This window comes from Pteronotus mesoamericanus, unplaced genomic scaffold (genome assembly GCF_021234165.1).
Source record: "Pteronotus mesoamericanus isolate MK-2021 breed Mesoamerican mustached bat unplaced genomic scaffold, CSHL_Meso_final scaffold_476, whole genome shotgun sequence".
In the NCBI taxonomy this organism is placed as follows: Eukaryota; Metazoa; Chordata; class Mammalia; order Chiroptera; family Mormoopidae; genus Pteronotus; species Pteronotus mesoamericanus.
The window spans coordinates 962317-980656 of NW_026555318.1; the positions used below are offsets into that span (position 1 = coordinate 962317).

The 18340-nt window shown below is 54.9% G+C and overlaps 2 protein-coding genes across 2 annotated transcripts; one reads left to right on the top strand and one right to left on the bottom strand.

The window, feature by feature from the left end:
- The first annotated feature begins 437 nt into the window (after positions 1-437).
- Positions 438-8702, top strand: NT5C3B (5'-nucleotidase, cytosolic IIIB). The gene is made up of 9 exons (XM_054593711.1): positions 438-478; positions 692-790; positions 1396-1465; positions 1552-1598; positions 3710-3795; positions 4364-4453; positions 6126-6288; positions 7168-7368; positions 8226-8702. Exons 1-9 carry the CDS (start codon positions 467-469, stop codon positions 8358-8360), a joined length of 903 nt encoding a protein of 300 aa, XP_054449686.1. The 5' UTR covers positions 438-466; the 3' UTR covers positions 8361-8702.
- Positions 8703-10885: 2183 nt separating this feature from the next.
- Positions 10886-17869, bottom strand: FKBP10 (FKBP prolyl isomerase 10). Its single transcript, XM_054593709.1, has 10 exons — positions 17562-17869; positions 15040-15185; positions 14505-14694; positions 14250-14395; positions 13686-13875; positions 13378-13523; positions 12668-12860; positions 12129-12271; positions 11776-11939; positions 10886-11458 (listed from the first exon to the last, which is right to left on the bottom strand). The coding sequence occupies exons 1-10, from the start codon at positions 17804-17806 to the stop codon at positions 11273-11275; spliced, it is 1749 nt and encodes a 582-aa protein (XP_054449684.1). The 5' UTR covers positions 17807-17869; the 3' UTR covers positions 10886-11272.
- Between the last annotated feature and the right edge of the window lie 471 nt (positions 17870-18340).

The following is an 18340-nucleotide window of genomic DNA, read 5'->3' on the forward strand; positions in this document are numbered from 1 at the left end:
CTCGTTGCCCAGGGCCTTCCTGCCCTCTGGACGTGAGGGAGTCACTCATTTTCTGCTGGTGAGCAGTGGGACCAGAAATACCTTCTGGATGTTAAACAGGATTCACTGTACAGCTCCTTCACACCCCCTCCCATCCTGCGGGGTTTTTTTGGTGGTTTGGTTTTTTTTTTTTTTGGTGTTTTTTTGTTTTTTTTTTTGTCATGTAAACTATAAGCCTAGAAACGATCACCCTCGCTGCGGTTTTTGCTCCAGAAAGAGTAGCACCCAGTAACCCCAATTCCTCGGGACCGTCACCCGCCGCAACACAGCCCAGGGCGCAACACAGCGCTCGCAGGAACGCCAGCCTCCCCCAGCCCCGCGGGGTGTCGGGCTCCAAGTCGCCCGGCCGCCGGCAGGGGAGACGCCTGCGCAGTGCGGCCGCGGGGGCGGTCGTTGTCCAGGCGCAGTTTCGCGGGCTGCGAGCAGCATGGTGGAGGAGGTGAGGCTGGAGGAATAATCCAGGGCGGCGCGGGCCCCGATTCCCCGGGCGCGCCGAGGCCCCGCCGAGCCAGCCCCGCCAGTAGGCGCCCCCAGCCCGGCCGGAGCCCTCGCGCCCCCGGCCGGGCCTCGCAGGGTTGCCCAGGCGAGCCGCGGGCTCCCCTTGGGCCCTGCGCGGTACCGGGGTCAGCCGTTCTCTCGGGTCTCGGGACAGGTGAGCACCCTGATGAAGGCCACGGTCCTGATGCGGCAGCCCGGGCGGGTCCAGGAGATCGTGAGCGCCCTCCGCAGGGGCGGAGGAGACCGCTTACAGGTACCGCCGGGGCGCTGTCGGGCCGGCAGGTCGGGGCGGCTGTGGCGGCGTCCTGCTGGCGTCCTTTCCCGCGTGGCTGCGGACACCTGCAAGCCTTCAGCCCCTAGAAGTGGACAGGAGCCTGCGGGCAAGCCGTTGGTTCGCCTGTTTTGCCTTGGAGGAGAGCCCGCCTGCCCCAACACCTACGTTTGAAATTTCTCAGGTCGTGCTGCTTCCTCTCATTAGACAGAAAGCACGCCACTCCAGGCCCTGAGGCCTTATTTTCCACACTAGCGCGGTCAGCGGGCTCCCCAAGGCGTTGCGGATGTGGGCATAGGTGGTAAAGGAAGGACCCAGGGCACTGAAATGGGTGCTAGCGAAAGAGTCAAAGGAGTCGTGATTCTTCAGCGTCCGCCACCCCAAGGGTGGGTGGGACTCCTCGGGGTTAGCACTGTATTAACTGGGAGTAGCCCTTCCTTCCCTGTGTAGCCCTTCCTGACTCCTCCAGGGCTCTGCCCGCAGTCTGGGTGCTGAGCACGTTGACTTTCATAATCATCCCCCAAGGCTGACCCAGGGCTACACCCGAAGGAGCCCATCCAGGCATTTTCTCTCTTTTGTGTTTTTAGGTCATTTCTGATTTTGACATGACCTTGAGCAGGTTTGCATATAATGGAAAGCGGTGTCCTTCTTCCTACAGTAAGTCACATACTAACTTGCTCTGTTGGGCTTCCCGAGGTGATGGCTTGGAAGGGGCAGGTGAAAGGAGCTTTGTGTTTTTGCAGATATTCTGGATAACAGCAGGATCGTCAGCGAGGAGTGCCGGAAAGAGGTGAGTTCGCTCAGAATCGCTACCATTTATTATTACTTCAGTGGTTTTTGGTTTGCACCAAAGACGCCAGGATAGAGACCTTGGAAAATTAATTTAAAACAAATTTTTTTTTCCTCAGGTGCATCTAGTCTTAATACACTGAGACATCTTTTCCTTGTTGGCCAAGACAGATCATTAATAGTTGCAGTATGGACGTTATGCTCACTGCTAGTTAAAGAGTTTACAAGAGACTTCAGTGTTTGTTATTTAACCCTCCCACAACTTTGGGAGGTGAACAGAATCTGTATTGTCTCCATCTAACAAGTGAGAAAACAGGCTTGGAGAGACGGAGCAGCTTACCCCAGGTCACACAGCAAGGCGCAGGCTCCGCTCTCCCCTAGATCTGATTCTGTCCCAGACTCTTTCCACATTATGCTCTTTCCTTTGTAGTATATATTAATATTCATAGTTATGCAGCCAGCATCGAGAAGGACCTCCTAATTAATGTCAATGTGTTGTACAGTAACTCTGTTTCCATAAGATGCATACAGGTGCTGTAAAGTGACCCCTGTAGCCTTGGAGTTCATTTTACTCCATTTTGCATTCTTCCCCTCGGGGGCCCCCTTTGCCAAGACGGAGCGTCCAAACTGCGCAGTTCTCTGAAGGTTGTTGGGCTCTTTCTGCTGAGTAGCGACATCATTTAGTTTCACTATGTTATGAAATTCACTAAATTGCATACTAAATGGTCTGTTGGCTTGTTGAATTGGTGAGCTCTTCCAATACTCTGTCTCATGGTATTACAATGGTCGGTGGATTATAGATTGTTCTTATATTTCTAAAACCTGTCTCCCGGAAAGCCACTTTGAGCTTAAGGTAGGTTCTGGCTCCACCGCTGATAGCTTTTAGCAAGTCACTTTTTTGGTTCCTGGAAGATCTACTGTATCAACTTCCAGGAAGCTGTGTCCACAAATAAAATAGTAGCTTGGATTGCCCTCTCTCAGATAAGGAAGCTAGAGAAAACTTTGTTTGTTTTTGTTTTTGTTTGTGTTTGTGTGTGTGTGTGTGGGTGTTGATAGACTACTGAAAAAATTACTAGAGCAAAGTTTATCTATGGAAACTCTTTCTTTTTTAAAAAATTATGTTCTTCTGTTGAGTTCTATTATACTTTTAGAAAAATGTTCTTTCACCCCTACCCCCTGCCCCCCAAAAAAACCCCCACGCACATTGAGAATACATTTCAGGAGCTTTCTGCCTTGGTTGAGTGTGTGATCTTTTCATTTAACCCTTTTTGGGACCCCTGGTCAGGGACTCCATTTGACCTCAAACCCTGAGACCATGCATATATTAAATAAAAAATTCTATACCCAGGCAATTCCCATTTTTATTGGCCCTTCCACTGACTGGCCCTTCGGGACACATGATCCCACTCCCAAAGGTGGAAGGTTCTGGCATGTGGAAGGCAACCTAGGCCAGAGGAGGCACCTATGGCTCACTTGATATTGGCCGTGTAATGGAGTCACCCACTAACATGCTATGTCCCAAACTGTAGTCTTGTAGTTCTACTTTTGTGATTTTGGGTTTGTTTTTTGTTTGTTTGTTTGTTTGTTTTTGCCATATCTATGTATTACTTTAACAAATACCTTTTTAAAACCGACCCGCTTTTAAAAATTTGAATGCGGTTAACTTACAAAAGAAATAACCTTTGTGAAAGCGTGAGTTTGATATGCTTGTTTTTTCCTAATATACATTAAAATAAATCCACAACTAACAAAACAAAGTGTTTATCCATGTATTCCCTAAAGTAAGTTTGCCTCCCACCTAAGGAAATGTACCACATTTTGGGAAATACCGCATTAAGTTAGTGCTTACTGGTTAAGCCCTGATGACTGAGCTAGTTAATAACAACAACAAAATCCTAGTCGCCCTCTTACCTGATAGCAAACTCTTTACGTTGCTGATTCTTAGACCTCACTCCTGGGGGAAGGGAAAGGGGCGACCAGCTTCGTGGGTCCAGTCTCTCCCTCACAGGAAGTTGCACCTTCTAGGTGACTTTTTCCTCGTGCTAAACGGTAGGACTTTGCTGGGGAAAAGTTGAGGGACTAATGGCCTTTCTCCTCCTTTGGCTGCCCCAGCTAAATGAGCTCCTTCACCACTATTACCCGATTGAAATTGACCCCCACCGGACCATCACAGAGAAGTTGCCTCACATGGTGGAATGGTAAGTGACGGTGGCCGTGGAAGCTCCTGGCCCCTGCGGTGGTCTGGTCCAGAAGGGGGCGTATTTTTCCTGACCTTTTAGGAGATGACAAGCTTCCTTCCCTTCCTGGATGCTTCACTGAATGCCATAAGCCCAGCTGTTAGAACAAATTGTCCAGACATACCTGGAGCTACTTGTGACTGCTGCTAGAGTCGGGGCCCACCAAGAATCCTTGGGATGAGTTAGAAGCCCCTTTGTCTGGGCGAGTAAGTGCTTTGGGGAGATGACCTTCCTGTAGAAACCAGTATCACTGGTGCTCCAGGGTAGGGTCATGGAGGGAGAGATTCAGAAGAGCTTTGACTTTAGCAGTTAACTCGCCCACCTCTTGTCTCTCAGTTGTGTCGCTTTCTCATCCTCTTTTTTTTTTTTTAATGGATAATCAGGGTCCTCCAGGAAGTGGCTCCGTGGGAAAGGATGAGGCCACTTCCATGGTCAATGCTTCCAGAGGGGACCTGGCCCTGAGAAGGGAGGGAGCACGTTACTTACTTCATGATTTGACTTTGGGGTTTTGTGGGGTGTCTGTGTCTAGGTGGACCAAAGCGCACAATCTCCTGTGTCAGCAGAAGATCCAGAAGTTTCAGATCGCCCAGGTGGTGAGAGAGTCCAATGCGATGCTTCGGTAAGCTGCTTGCTCTGGAAAACATGTGAAACCGGTTCACTCACAAAAAGAGGCTGCGGGGGTGCTGGCGGGGAGTTAATTGCCGGGAGAGTTAGAGGAGATGGAGCATCATGAGCCCCTGAAGTGGACTCGCTTTTCCCCCCGGGTACAGCTGAAGGATTTTCTACCCTTGGGTGCTTCCTAGGAAGCAGTCTGCTGAGTGGATGCGGTATCAATGTGACCGGGGCTGCATCTTCCAGAACAAACAGCACCTAGCCCATTTCCCCCGATGGTAAAAAGACTTTTGGGGTCGCCATGGTGACTGGTGGTCTTTATCCAGACGTCGGAGTTGGCTGGCCTGGGACCCTTGATCGTTGGCAGCCTTCATGGTGCAGCAGCGTCTGCTGGAGAAAATGGGGGCGCAAAGAGGAAGGGGTGGGCGTGGGCGCCTGTCCTGACGGGCTGTGTGTCCTAACTGTGGGGACAAGCTGGCTCCTGAAAAGCTAAGAGTGTGGAGATGTGTGCAGACCCAGGGTGGGCCAGGGTGGGGAAGGTCCTCAGTGAGCCCGCCCCAGGGTGGCGGCTGGTTATATTGTACAGTGGACCTTTGAACAACAGGGTTTGAATGTGTGGGTTTTTTCCAATAAATACACAGCCGGCCCTCTGAGTTTCGCATCCGTACATTCAACCAGCTGCAGACCGAGAACAGTATTTTCAACCTGTAATTAGGAGTCCACGGGTACAGAGGGCTGACTCTATGCGTCGTGCTGTGCCATTGGATATAAGGGACTCGAGCAGCTTTGGATTTTGGTCTCCATGGGGGTCATGAAACCAGTCTCCTGGTGGATACTGAGGGACAACTATAGTTACGTTTTGGGGGATTCAAAAGTTATACACAGGCAAGAGGCTGGGAAAGCTGATTATTTAGTCACAGAAAATTTAGCAACATGGTCACCTGCAGTAATTTGTGAAATAGAAAATGTACCTGATTAATTGGGTGATTAAACTAAGGAAATTGCCAGGCCCCCCCAAAAAAAGTTTTACATGGGTTTTCAACTGCATTAGGGGTCGGTACCCCCTTACCACTGTGTTATTCAAGGGTCAGCAGTAGTACGGAAACAACAAGAAATGTATAAGCCCATTCATATGAAGTTCAAGGACAGGCAAAGCTAATCAGTGGTGATATGAATTCAAATTAGGAGAGGATGGCTTTGACTGGGAAGGGAACATGAGGGAACATTGATTAGGTTGCTAATTACATGGGTATATACATATGTCAATATTAATTGAGCCGAACACTTAACAATTAGTATACTTAGGCCCTGACGAGTGTGGCTCAGTGGGTTGGGCATCGTCTCACAAACAGAAAGGTCACCAGTTCGATTCCCGGTCAGGGCACATGCCCAGGTTGCAGTTCAGTCTCTGGTTGGGGCGTGTATGAGAGGCAACGGATCAATGTTCCTCTCTTGCATCAATGTTTCTCTCCCTCTCTTCTTCCATCCCTTCTCCTCTCTCTAAAAATAAATAAAGAAAAATTTTTAAAAAGATGAGTCCCTTTTAACCACATGCGGCATGCATTTTATACCTCAATTTGCAACGTTTTTAAAGAAACCTGAAAAGATATAACCCGAGTAGAAAATAAGGAGCAGTAACAGAAGCAGTGCCATTTCAGAATCCGTTCCTCTCTCTCCAGGGAGGGCTACAAGACGTTCTTCAACACCCTCTACCAAAATAACATCCCCCTTTTCATCTTCTCCGCGGGCATTGGTGATATCCTGGAAGAAATTATCCGACAGAAGAAAGTGTTCCACCCCAACATCCACATTGTGTCTAACTACATGGATTTCGATGAAGATGTGAGCCGCATCTCTTTTGGGCTAGAAGTGGACAAAGGGGTGGCAACCGCCTGCCAGAGAACTGCCCGCTAAACATTAACCCTAACCTGGGGAGGAGAGGGAGAGGAAGGCATGCTGGCTTCTTTGTCCCTGGGCAGCTCTTTATTTATTTATGCCAGCTGAAAACAGTAACTTTGAAGACCTGCTCTTTGGTGTTTGGCCAGCAGTCAGCTCTCTGCCATGGGGGATCTAGCTTAGGGGTCCGCCGGGCCCCCTGTCACTGTCGTGGGTTGCCCCCATTCTAGGTACCCAAGGGCTTGGGCTTGAACTTGTTTTTCTAGAGCCAGAGGTAGGCTGCTCCGACTCATCCACGTTCTGACTGTTTCTCCTTCAAACCAGGGGCCGGAATTTCCACGCCTCTGAGCTACGGTTAAGGACGTGGCCAGAAGCTGAGCTTAGCCCACATTTGGCCTGAATGGTGCTTGTGTGTCAAGCTTCATGCTTCCACCAGAGTAGGTGACTGACAATATGTGATAGCTCTTCTTAGTTTAGAAGTTTAAACCAGGGATTATAAACTTTTTCTGTAACGGGCCAGGTATCGCAGGCTTTATGGCCTATACTACCTCTGTTGCAACGGCTCGGCTCTCCTGAGCAGCAAAGCAGCCATAGACAAGGTCTAAATAAATGGGCCTGGCTGTGTGCCGGTGAAGCTTAATTCACAAAAATAGTTCAGGTCCGGCCCACGGGCTCCACTTGACCGGCCCCTAGCTTAGACTACCGTGAGGTTTTGGTGTTCTCTGTGGCTTTCAGGATTTCCTTTCCTCTGCAGCAGAAAGCGGTGAACTGGCACTGGATGGGTCCCTGGAACCCTTCTGTCTGTCTCTTTTCTTGATCATTTAGGGTTTCCTGCAGGGATTCAAGGGCCAGCTCATACACATATACAACAAGAACAGCTCCGTGTGCGAGAACTCCCGTTATTTCCAGCAGCTTCAGGGCAAAACCAACATCCTCCTGCTGGGAGACTCCATGGGCGACCTCACGATGGCCGATGGGGTTCCGGGCGTGGAGAACATTCTCAAGGTTGGCTTCCTAAACGACAAGGTAAGTAGGGGGCCAGGGCCCCCGCCTCCGTTAACCTTCCCCTTCAGCTCCTGTTAACAAACGCGTATGGAACACCTGCACACTAGACACTGCCTCAAGTGTTAGAGGTTCAGACGTGAGGCCCAAGCCATATTCTTCAGGAGAATGTTCCACATTCTCGTAGGAAAAGGAAGATACCCAGTGGTTAATGGGGCCAGAGACAGGGCGAAGCCAGGCATTCATCCCGTTGGAGCCCCACTTGCTGAGCGCTCACCGTATGTGAGGGACATTGACCCGTTTTGTCCTTACAGCAACCTTTGGAGGCCGTGACCGCCATGCCCTCTTATAGATGAGGAAACAGCAAGGAGGTCGAGTAACCTGCCTAAGGGGACATTGTTTAGGATGTGTTAGGGGCTGATGACTGTAAGGCGTAATTGATATGGGAGATGCCAGTGTTTTCGAATGTGGGCTTCTGACTTAGAGGCGAAAAATACCAAAACAGACCAGAGGCCGTTGGGTGAGAACGGCATGCTGTCAGGCTGGAAGGCCCCCGTCCTCACCCACAGCCAGCACGTGCCGGAGGCCCCCAGAATGCTTGAGCCTTGCGGAGGCTCAGGCTGGATAGAGGAGAGCTAACGTCTAGTTTTTATATTTCAGTCCTGGTCACAGTCCTTTTCACATTGACCCCAGGGTTCATTGCGGCAGCCTACGCCCATTGCCATCTGGGTGTCCGAAAGGCAGGCCCTGTGACCTTGAACTCCTCTAGGGGAGTTGTGGCTTGAGTGCCCTCCTCCCCCAGCCCCAGGGGCTTGAGAGCCACAGGCAGCGGGCGGAGGGCAGGCATTTCGGGGACTCTCAGTCTCCCCATCCCCTGGTAGGTGGAGGAGCAGCGCGAGCGCTACATGGACTCGTATGACATTGTGCTGGAGAAGGACGAGACGCTGGACGTGGTCAACGGGCTGCTGCAGCACATCCTGCACCAGGGGGACTGGGTGGAGATGCAGGGCTCCTGAATGTGCGGGCACAGGGCGTGGCCCTGCAGCCGTGACGAGGAGGGAGCCTCGCCGAGAGGCCGTCCTGCCCGGAGCCTGGGGTGTACAGAGGACAGTCCACAGCATCCGGGAGCTACTGGGTCCTCCCCCACCCCCACTCCTTTCCCTGACACATTCCGTTCGTGTTCTTTGAGGCCTGAGGGGGGCTCTGCCAGGTGGGAGGCAGCAAAAGTCATTCCAGATGAGTCGGACCTGCAGGGTGTTTGCATTCCGGCGGTCATTTGGTCCAAGATCCTTTTTTTCTGTGTTTAACGTGGAAAGCTGTTCTTCAAAAAATCGGATGTGTGAAGCAGATAAAAATAAAAGAAGGAAAAAACAGAGCCGTTCTGATTTGGGGTTTGGGGGGCAGTGCCTGTACCTTTGGTCCCGGAGGTACAGGAACCCCCAAGAAGCCTCTAGGGCCCCGCGGAACACAATTTGAAAACCACCGAATAGCCCAGAAGGCCCTCTGAGCACAGCCCCAATGTGCCTGTGGGGATCAGGGTGAGCAGGTGGGCTTCGAAGAGTGTGCTTCTGACCTGGAATCGCTTGGCTTTATTCTGAGGAAGCCGTTAAACTCGAAATTCCGCCAGGGGGCGGGGTGTCAGTTGGGTCTGGCCAACCCTGTGTGCAGAGCCCCTTCAGAGGTCCCCAGCGGGGTCCATTGTGTCGATTTTCCCTGGTGCCCTTGGCTCCCATCCCTCCTCTCCTTGTGGGTCCAGGGCCACTAACATGGATGACTTAAGGGGGGTTGGGCCCAGGGACTTACAGCAAAGGAAACCAGGAGTGGTTTATGTGCTGTCGTTTTACACTGCTGGGCATTCTTCACAGTTTTGTTTGTTTTTTTTTCCCTTCTCCTCTCCCTGTTGACTCGGATGGTCAAAAACTAGCTGAATTCTCTCTAGGGTACCTTTTGAAGAAAAAAAAGTGGACCATCCAGTTTACTTAGCGTTTTCTTAGCTTGTCCTCAGAAATTCAGTCCCTCATCCTTCACAAGGATGCCTGGCTGCTGCAAACTTGTGTTCATCTGCAGGTCTGAATGGGAAAGCCTTGGGAGTGTGGGTTGAATCCTGCTGTGGTACTTAGACGTGTGCCATTTAAGCCTCACGGTGACCCTGTAGGTAGGTCCAGCTTACAGGTGGCTCAGAAAGGCCCAGTAACTTGCCCAAAGCCCGCAGCTGGGAGCCCGAGCTCAGGCCAGGGTGTTTCTGAGCGGAGCGGGGCCTGCATCGCGGGGCCTGCATCGCGCTGCCTGCACCTGGGCCGCCCTGCTCAGTTTTAGGGAGGAGTGGCCACGGCCTAAGGCTGGGTCTGTGGCCGCTGTCAGACCCTGCAGCGCCTCTGGGATGCTTTGGGACCAGGGAGTGGCCACTGGAGAGAGGTCACATCCCAGAGGATCCTGGGTAAGAAATTGGTGCTTGGGGCGGCAGTGCAGTGACTGGTTCTGTCATTTTCTCTCCCGAGCACCTTCTCCAACCCCTGTCCTGGAATAGTTTGGGTCATCTCCATTGCGTTGGCCAGACTCCAGCAGGGCAGGGGGCGGCAGATGGCCTGACTGGCGGCTGACGCCAACTCTTCCCCCAAGATGCCAAAGATTTGAACTCAACGACCTCTCCTCTGACAGGCGGGAGGATCTGGCAGGTGGTAGGGGCCGGCAGCCAGGAGCAGGGGAGGTGGGAATATCATAGCGTCAGGAATGATCTATATAAAAGTGGAATCCATCCTATGCAATTTAACCTTTGGGCTTTGTATGTCGTATTTGAGATCAGGGACCTGTCTTTCCATTCACTTGGGACAGTCAGGAGATAAGAATCATCTCTCCACCCCTTCCCTGCAGCCCCTCCCCTCCCGCTCGCAGACTGGGGCTCCCGTTCCAGGGTTCAGACCCCGCGTTGGGCATCAGGGAGGCAGGAGACCGAGATCTAGGGATGCAGAGTGTCGAGCTGACAGTCATGGAGACAACCTGCTGTTCCTCCTTCCCAATCTTTGTGTCTAAGGGCCTCCCCCTAATGAAAGACCATTTCCTGAGGCCTCTGGTTTAGTCTTTTATTTGTCACAAAGGAGAAAGAGATCTGACACCAGTTCAGCCTTTTGAGTGCAGAACTCTGCCCACCCCCCGCACCCCTCAGCCCCCAATGAGCCCTCCCAAGTTTATCCCCGCTCCAAGCCAAGGACTTTATTGTGAAGCCCCGAGACCCATCTATGCAGGTTTCCTCACTCCCATCCTTTTATCTTCTTCCTCTTCCTCAGTCCCTTAGGGAAGGCTGCCTTCCCTAGGGATGGAAGGTAACACAAAGGCCAGCCCTGACCTGTGGCTCCCTGGGGGCACCCCGGCAGCGAGGGCAACGGGTCAGGTGGGGGGGGTGCACAGTGTGTTAGGGCTGCTCTCCCGGAGCTGCCCCTTCCTTTGGAGCAGCCGGGGCTGTGGGAGGAGGGCGGGGCGGGGCCAGCCCAGGTTCCTGCTCCAGGGAGCTGCCGTGACAGAGGACGGGGGTGGGGTGGGGGGGGGCAGGACTGGGGAGGGTGAGGAAAAGTACAGATAGAGGGGAGTTTGGGGACACAGAAACGCTGAGCTTGGCCGAGCTCCGTGTGAGGTGGAGGTGTCGGGGGAGGGGCCCGGAACGCCCCTCCACCCATCCCCAGGCTGGCCTGGTGACTCCAAAACTTGGTAAGGTAGTGGTGTGGATTGGAAGAGAAAAGCTGAGTGGAGGTCTGTGCTGTGGATTTTACTCTTGGGCTGGTAGGAAGGCCAGAGGTGTCTCCTCTGACCCCTCTGTAGATGCTCTCAGACCTCACCCCAGAAGAGAGGAGGGTGACTGGGGGAAGTCAACCCCCCTGCCCACTGTCGCCCAGAAGTGGGCGTCTGAGCCCGGGCCCAGGCCCCAGCTCAGCCCTCAGAGCTCCTCGTGAACCCGCTCCTGGTCCTCGTCAGACTTCAGCTTGAGCTCCTCCACAGTGATCTTGCCGTCCTGGTTGCGATCCTGGTTCTGGAACATGTCCCCTATGGTTTTCTCGGAGTCCTGTCCTGGCAAGAGGCGTCCTTTGCCCTCACTGACCTGAGCCTTGATGAAGGTGGAGAACTGGGGAAGAGGAGAGCCGGGGGAGGGTGGGCATGAGCGTCTTGCCTGGGCACTTTGGGTGGCTTTGGCAGGGGCCCCCAGGGGAGGCCGGCCACTGAGGACTGAGAAGAGGAGCAGGGCCAGGGCTGCCCGCGAGCCGGCAGAGAAGGCAGGGACAAGGAACCCAAGGCACAGGGACCCAGCGAGGGGCAGGAACGCGGGTGCAGACAGGACGGTGGGCACGCACCTCGTTCTTGCTAGATGCCGCCCTGCAAGGTAGCTTCTGCTGGGGTGAGAGTGTGGGGATGGTTATTTTAAGGACTGCACTCCTCACTCACCTCCTCAGGGGGGACCTCGCCATCTTTATTGAGGTCCAGGTCTTCAAACAGGTTGGCGGGAGGGTCATCATGCCACACGAACAGGTAGCCTTCGGGCATCCCCTCCTCGCGGGATATCAGCTCCACCTCAAACAGCAGCACAGCGCTGCCAGGGACCCCCCGCGCTGGAGGGAGGGAGGAGAGAGGGAGAGAGTCCCTGTCAGGCCGGAGGCTGGGCCGGCTTTGCGGCCCAGCCCGTGTGCTCCCCAGCGCGCAGGCGTCTGTCACCCCTCTGGGGGGCTGGAAAGTGGAACGTGAGCTGTTTACATCTATGAGGAGCAAAGGGGTGGACTGGACCACTCTCCACCTCTCACCTCCGCTCTCCCCGTGTGCCAGGTGCGGGGGGACCACCAGCTGCCGCCTCTCTCCCACACACATGCCCTGCAGGCCTGTGTCCAGGCCTTCGATCACCTTCTTGTTCCCCAGAGTTGCCTCCTGGGGGGCCCCATAGTCATGCCTGAGGCAAGAGCAGATTCCCAGGTCAGCGCCCCTCCTTGTCCCCCGGCAGCTCTCAGCCCATTGTCTCCCCCACCCCCCACCCCCCACCATGCAGGTGCGGGCTGTTACCAAGCCCCTCCTCCTTGTACCTGACCCTCCACCGACCCTCGACCCTCGACCCCCGACCCCCGGGGCAGAGTGAAGGGAGACAGGACACCCTTCTCATCTTGCCATTGCCCCTCAAGTGTGGCCTTGAGGGCTCAGCTTCCCTACTGCTAGCTCCACCCTCCCTTCCCCTTCCTGCGCCTTGCGCTCCCCACAGATGGGGACTTGCAGAGCAGGAGGTGCTGAGGACTCCCTTCACCTGGGCCTGCCCCCCTGCCCGGCCCTGGCCCTGGCCCTGGCCCAGACCCACGAGGAGAAGAGCTTGGTGCCGTCCAGCAGAGAGCAGTTGTAGTGGTAGCGAACAAAGTCCCCACTTTTGGTGGTCTCATTGCAGGTCTCAGGGGGCCGGGACAGTGTCTTAATTTCCACTGGATCCTCGGGGTTGTGGAAGTCGATGATATGGACGTCAAAGATCAGCACAGCCGAGCCAGGGATCTTGTCTCCTGGGACCAGAATGGGGGAGTAGGTCACCTGGAGTCTCAGAGATGCCACTCAAGGTCTCCATGAAACCGCTCTGGGGTTTCCAACGAGGATGGGATGGGCTAGGATGTTTGTCCACATAATTGGTCCTTCTAGGGAGCAGGGGAGGGAGGGACCTGCCAGTAAGATAGCCCTTTACACCATCTTGCAGCCTCCCAGTAACTTACCCAGCTGATCAAGGTGATTAGTCCCATTTTATAGGTGAGGACGCTGAGGCTTCCAGCAAGGCTGGGTCTCAAATCCAGGTCTCTGTGCTTCCTAGGGCTATGCTGTTTCTGTTCTTCCATAACCATCCCCCCTCCCTAAACTCAGGAGTGCTTTTCCAGTATGGAAGAGGAGGAGTGGGGAGACTGCCCTGGAGAAGAGGATGGAGTCTGCGTGGCAGGAACTGAACCGGTGACCGGTTTTTGGGAGGAGAGGGGCAGAGCAGGGGCAGGTCACCGAGGGCTTTGGGGCAGAGCTGAGGTACCACAGGCCTACCAGTCCCGTTCTCCCCGTAGGCGAGGTGCGGGGGGATGGTGATCCTGCGGCGCTCCCCCATGCAGGCGCCCTGCAGCCCCTGGTCCATCCCGGGGATGATGTAGCCCTGCCCCACGTAGGTATTATACGTGTGGTTTCGGGAGTAGCTGCAGCACAAGGTGGGGAGGGCAGCAAGGGCGTCAGCTCAGAGCCACCCCCAGCCGCTGCCTAGGCGACCCCAGCACCTGGTACTTTCCTTCCTGACAACTTCTTGCCTCACCCCCGCCCCCCGCCCCGGCCCTACCCTCCCTCCTCAGGAGCCCCCTGACCTGGAATCGAAGAGGGTGCCATCCATCAGCGAGCCGTTGTAGTGGTAGCGCATGAAGTCGCCGGCCACGGCTCTCCGGACACAGCCGGGCGGTAGCTCCAGTGTCTCCAGCTGGACTGTGTCCTTTGGGTTGTGGACGTCGATTAGCAGGACGTGGAAGACCAGGGAGGCCTGCGGGGGGATCACAGTCCCTGGGGAAGGGATAGGCTTGAACCACTCAGGTGGGGAGCAAACCCTGGCTCCTCCTCGCCTCAGGAAGTCCCGTGAGAACCCTGGCCAGGGGTCCCACCCTGCTCGCCAGAGCCTTTCCTTGCCCTTAGCGGCCATGTTTCTTGCTCCCCCCAAGAGGCCTGAGCTGGATCTTCCCCTGGGCCACCCACCAGCCCCCACTGAAACTTTGTGTGAATCAGAAGAATGTGCCCCGTCTTAATGAGATGATCGCCAAGGGCTAGACTTCATCCCTACTTGCCTCCTCAGCTGGGCGCCCTTGTGCAGGGCACAGCCTGAACACCTGAGCGCGGCCGCCCACTTCCGGGGCATCCCAGGAGCCCTCACCCGCCCTTACCATAGCCTTTCTCGCCATACGCCAGGAAAGGAGGGATGGTGATCTTCCTTCTCTCTCCAGGACACATGCCCAGCAGCCCCTGGTCCATGCCCTTGATCAGCCAGCCAGAGCCGACGTAGGTGTCATAAGTGCCACCTTTACTGTAGCTGCAGAGAATGAGGTAGAGGGGACGCTGCTGGAGGAGGGAGAGGAGGGACCCTGGACTCCCGCTCATGCCACAGCCCCCAGCGCCCCAGGGCTCCGTCTGGCCCTTACCTGGTGTCAAAGGTGGTGCCGTCCAGCAGCGTGCCATTGTAGTGGTAGCGAACAAAGTCACCGTCCTGGACCATGCGCGGGCAGTGGGGTGGGCGCAGCAAGGTGCTCACCTGCACGGTGTCTGCCTTGTTCCACACATCCAGCAGGACCACATCAAAGTAGAGCGTGGCATCCGGGGGAATGAGCCCCGCTGTGAGGGCCAGGCAGCAGGAGCTCACGTCCAAGGCACCCCCCGGGTGGGGGTGGAGGACTGAGCGACCCGCTCGGGGCCCCTCTCCACCCCTCGAGTTCCCCCTTCTTCCTAATCCAGCTGTGATCCCACCCAGGGCCCCGTAATTATTATTTTCTTTCCTCCCCCCGCAGGGGCAGGAAACAGACACTGGAGTCCCAGACCTGCCACGGTTCATCCTGTGGAGGCAGTTGACCTTGGGCAAGCCCTGCTCCCTTTCTAAACTTCAGTTGTTTGGGTCACGGGGTCCTCGATTCTACCTCACGGGCTCCTCCGTCCCCACGCCCGCGCCCCAGCGCTTCTCACCCACGCCGATGCTGCCGTAGCCCAGGTGGGGGGGCACAATGAGGCGCCTCCGCTCATTGACACACATGCCCATGAGGCCTCGGTCCATGCCAGTGATGAGACGCCCCACACCCACCACGATGGCCACCAGAGTGCTGCGGTCATAGCTGGGGGACAGATGGGACACAGTGCTTCAGGGAAGGGTACACAAAGCCGGATGTTTCCCTCGGCCCCTGGTCACATATGGGCATAGGTGCATACACACATACACGCATGCATAACCCCCTCTCTATACACAGGTGTAGGTCCACACGCTCCTCACCTCTCTCCGAGGTCAGCCATGACCCCCAACTTAAGAGGCTGGGCTGTTACAAACAGGAGGCCCACAAGGAGTCTCAGGGCTTTTATACCCCTAGGACAGGGGCGAGTACAGGCCTGCGTGTCTACGGCCACTATCTGCTGACAGCAAAGGAAAGCCAAGTACTTCATGGAGGAGAAGAGGAACATCGATTGAGCATTTAGGATATGCTGATTAAATGCTTGGCATTTTACCTTCATGATCTTATTTAATTCTTTCCCCTGTGAGGTGGATATAATGGTTTTCATTTTTCTTTTAAGAAAATTAAGACATTTTTCCTTTTTCTTATAAGAAAAATTGTTTTCCTTTTTCTTTATTAAATATTTTATTTATTTATTCTTAGAGAGAAGGGAAGGGAGGGAGAAAGAGAAGGAGAGAATCAATGTGTGGTTGCCTCTCATGCACCCCGTACTGGGGACCTGGCCTGCAACCCAGGCACGTGCCCTGACGGAATCGAACCCTCAACCTTTTGGTTTGCAGGCCCGCACTCAATCCACGGAGCCACACCAGCCAGGGCTGTTTTCCTTTTTCTTATGGGAAAAGCTGAGACTTGACTTACTCAAGGTCACAGCTAGTATGTGGTCTGCAAAACTCCAAAGCCCCTGCCTGTGCCTCCGTGGATGAGCCAACGGAGAAAGGAAGGGGAAGCAGAGCTGGTGGGGGGCTGGGATTGGTTTTCAATTCTGAAAGAGTCTATTCTAAAACTGCCATGGCTTTTATTTGTTTATAGTTACAGTTTTCATTTATTTTAAGTTTTTAGAAGCTCAGGAAGGCTGGGAGATGGATCAAAGGGGGCCATGGATTGTGAAAGTTTTCCAGGCTCAGCACTGCATAACCTGGGCGCAGCCTGGCTCCCAGAGTCCCCACCAGGGAAATCATCCCCGAAAGCCCCTCCCCTCCCCCACTCCTGGCAGTCAGGGCTCAGGACTGCTCAGCTGGCTACGGCCTGCACTTCATTTTGCCCCCTGAGCTGGACTTAAGACTGGCCTGACTGGCCTGCTTCCTTTACGGTGCTGTGTGAGGGCCTGAGCACCAGTTAAACACAACTGGGCATCTGGTCCTCCCCAGGGTCAGGGCTAATGAGTACTGAACCCTTTTAGACTTCCAGGCACTGCGTCAACTGTGTCCACTTTCATTCATCAGCTTGCTTGAATCCTATCATCAGCCTTAGGAAGTAGGGACTTGCTTTTTCCAAATTGTTTGTAACCTCTGTTTTTCAGATTAGAAAAAAAAAGTGATGCTTCAAGAGGCAAAATCTCTTATCCATGGTCACAGCCTGAATATGAACCCAAGGTCTTGGACTCTGGAATTCGTGTTCTTACCCAATACACTGCCTGCTCCCAAAGCCATGGCCACGGATTTCCCATGGGCCGAGTTTCATGTTTTGGGGAAGGGTCTAGGAGGAACTGACTTCTTGGGGTGTGGTGTTGAGGGGGGGGTGTCACTGAGACCCAAGGTTCAGCCCTGCCCTGCCCCCACTGATACAAGTGGACATGCCAGAGCAGACCAAGGCCTGGACCAGGCCAGAAGCTGGTCTCCGAAACCCCAAGGCTGGCAAGATGGGCAGCAGCCCGGGCCTGAGAGCGAAGCAAGATGGAGGGAGCTGGGGGACCAGAGAGACCTGGAGAGCGGAATGCAAACCCTCTGAGGGTGGCAGGTCCGACCCGGTGACATGTGGATAGACAGGGTCCCCTCACGTCCAGATCCACCCTGCCATCTTGTTACGGTGCAGGCTGCTTAACTGAAGGCTGCTGCTGGTGCTAACTGCCACCCCCTCCAAAGGAAAGTCCTCCTCCCTCTCCTCTCACCACAAAGGCACTGAAACCTGGAGCTGGAACCTGGAGGGAAGCAGGCGGGTGGGGATGTAGGGTCTGGGCTGAGACCACAGGAGGATTCGCATGTATCAAGAGACCTCGCTCTTCTTTCCCCCAACCCTGTGGACCAGAATGTCCCCCCGCCATGTCTTTAAATAAGGAATGGTAACTAGAGCAGTTCACCTTGATTACCGCGCACTTCGGGGAACATGGGGAGCTTGTGTGAAAGAAACTGGGGTCCTTGGAGAGGCAAAGGTTTGAAATTGACACAGACGCAGCTCAAAAGGGCAGCAGAAACCCCCAGGACCTAAGAGCGCCTGGCCCCACTCAGGGGAGAGGAGTGGTGAGTCTGGGGCCACCCCACCCGTTACCTCGAGTCAAACTTCTTGCCATCCTCGAAAGTGCCGTTGTAGTGGTAGCGCACAAAATCCCCCATCTGCACTTCCCTGGGGCAGGCCCTGGGGATGTGGTACCTCTCGATGACCACGTCTTCCAGGGGGCCCCCGGCCGGGCTGGCGCGGCCCAGCCCCCTCCCCACAGCGTGCGAGAGCAGCAGCAACATCTGCAGCAGTGGGAGACGGAGGCTGCTGTGGGTGGGGGACCCCGCCGGGAGCATGGTGCCTGGATCTGGGGCGGCGGGCAGTGAGGGCGAGAGAAAGAAGGGCCGCCACCAACCTCCTTTCCCCCCCTTCCCCTCCTCCCTGAGCTGGCTCCCCCTCTTCCTGTCCTCTTTCCCCACCCCGGCCCTGGCCGGTCCACGTGGAATGGGGGCTGGGGATACTGAGCTGGCGGGGCGAGGGCGGGGGTGGAATAGGAAGAGAGGGCCAGGCTCAGAGTGCTGGAGACCGAGGAATGCATCACAAAGAACTCCAGATTCCCTCCTCTACCCCCACCCGGCCTGAGAGACTTGGGGCCTAGCGAGAGAGGGAGGTTCCAGAAAGTTGAGAAGTCCGAGGAGACTTCCGACCCCAAAAAAAAAAAAAAAAAAATCCTTCCCCCCCCACCCTGAGTGCCCCCGGGGTCCTAAAGCCAGGCTGAGGCTTCTCTTCTTTTGCTGGCACCCCCCAAATCAAAGGCCTCTTCAGGGGGCTGGCGAGGCTTCACTCTCTGAGGCTATCTCCAGCCCCTCTTGTCCCCGGCGCGGCCTCTC

Excerpts from the sequence above, each read along its gene's own strand:
- NT5C3B (XM_054593711.1), top strand. Across the intron at positions 791-1,395 it reads GCGGAGGAGACCGCTTACAG|GTCATTTCTGATTTTGACAT; the intron begins GTACCGCCGGGG and ends TTGTGTTTTTAG. Across the intron at positions 1,466-1,551 it reads GCGGTGTCCTTCTTCCTACA|ATATTCTGGATAACAGCAGG; the intron begins GTAAGTCACATA and ends GTGTTTTTGCAG.
- FKBP10 (XM_054593709.1), bottom strand. The coding sequence starts at position 17,806 with ATGCTCCCGGCGGGGTCCCCCACCCACAGCAGCCTCCGTCTCCCACTG. Across the intron at positions 15,186-17,561 it reads GGCAAGAAGTTTGACTCGAG|CTATGACCGCAGCACTCTGG; the intron begins GTAACGGGTGGG and ends TCTGTCCCCCAG. Across the intron at positions 13,524-13,685 it reads GGCACCCTCTTCGATTCCAG|CTACTCCCGAAACCACACGT; the intron begins GTCAGGGGGCTC and ends CTTGTGCTGCAG.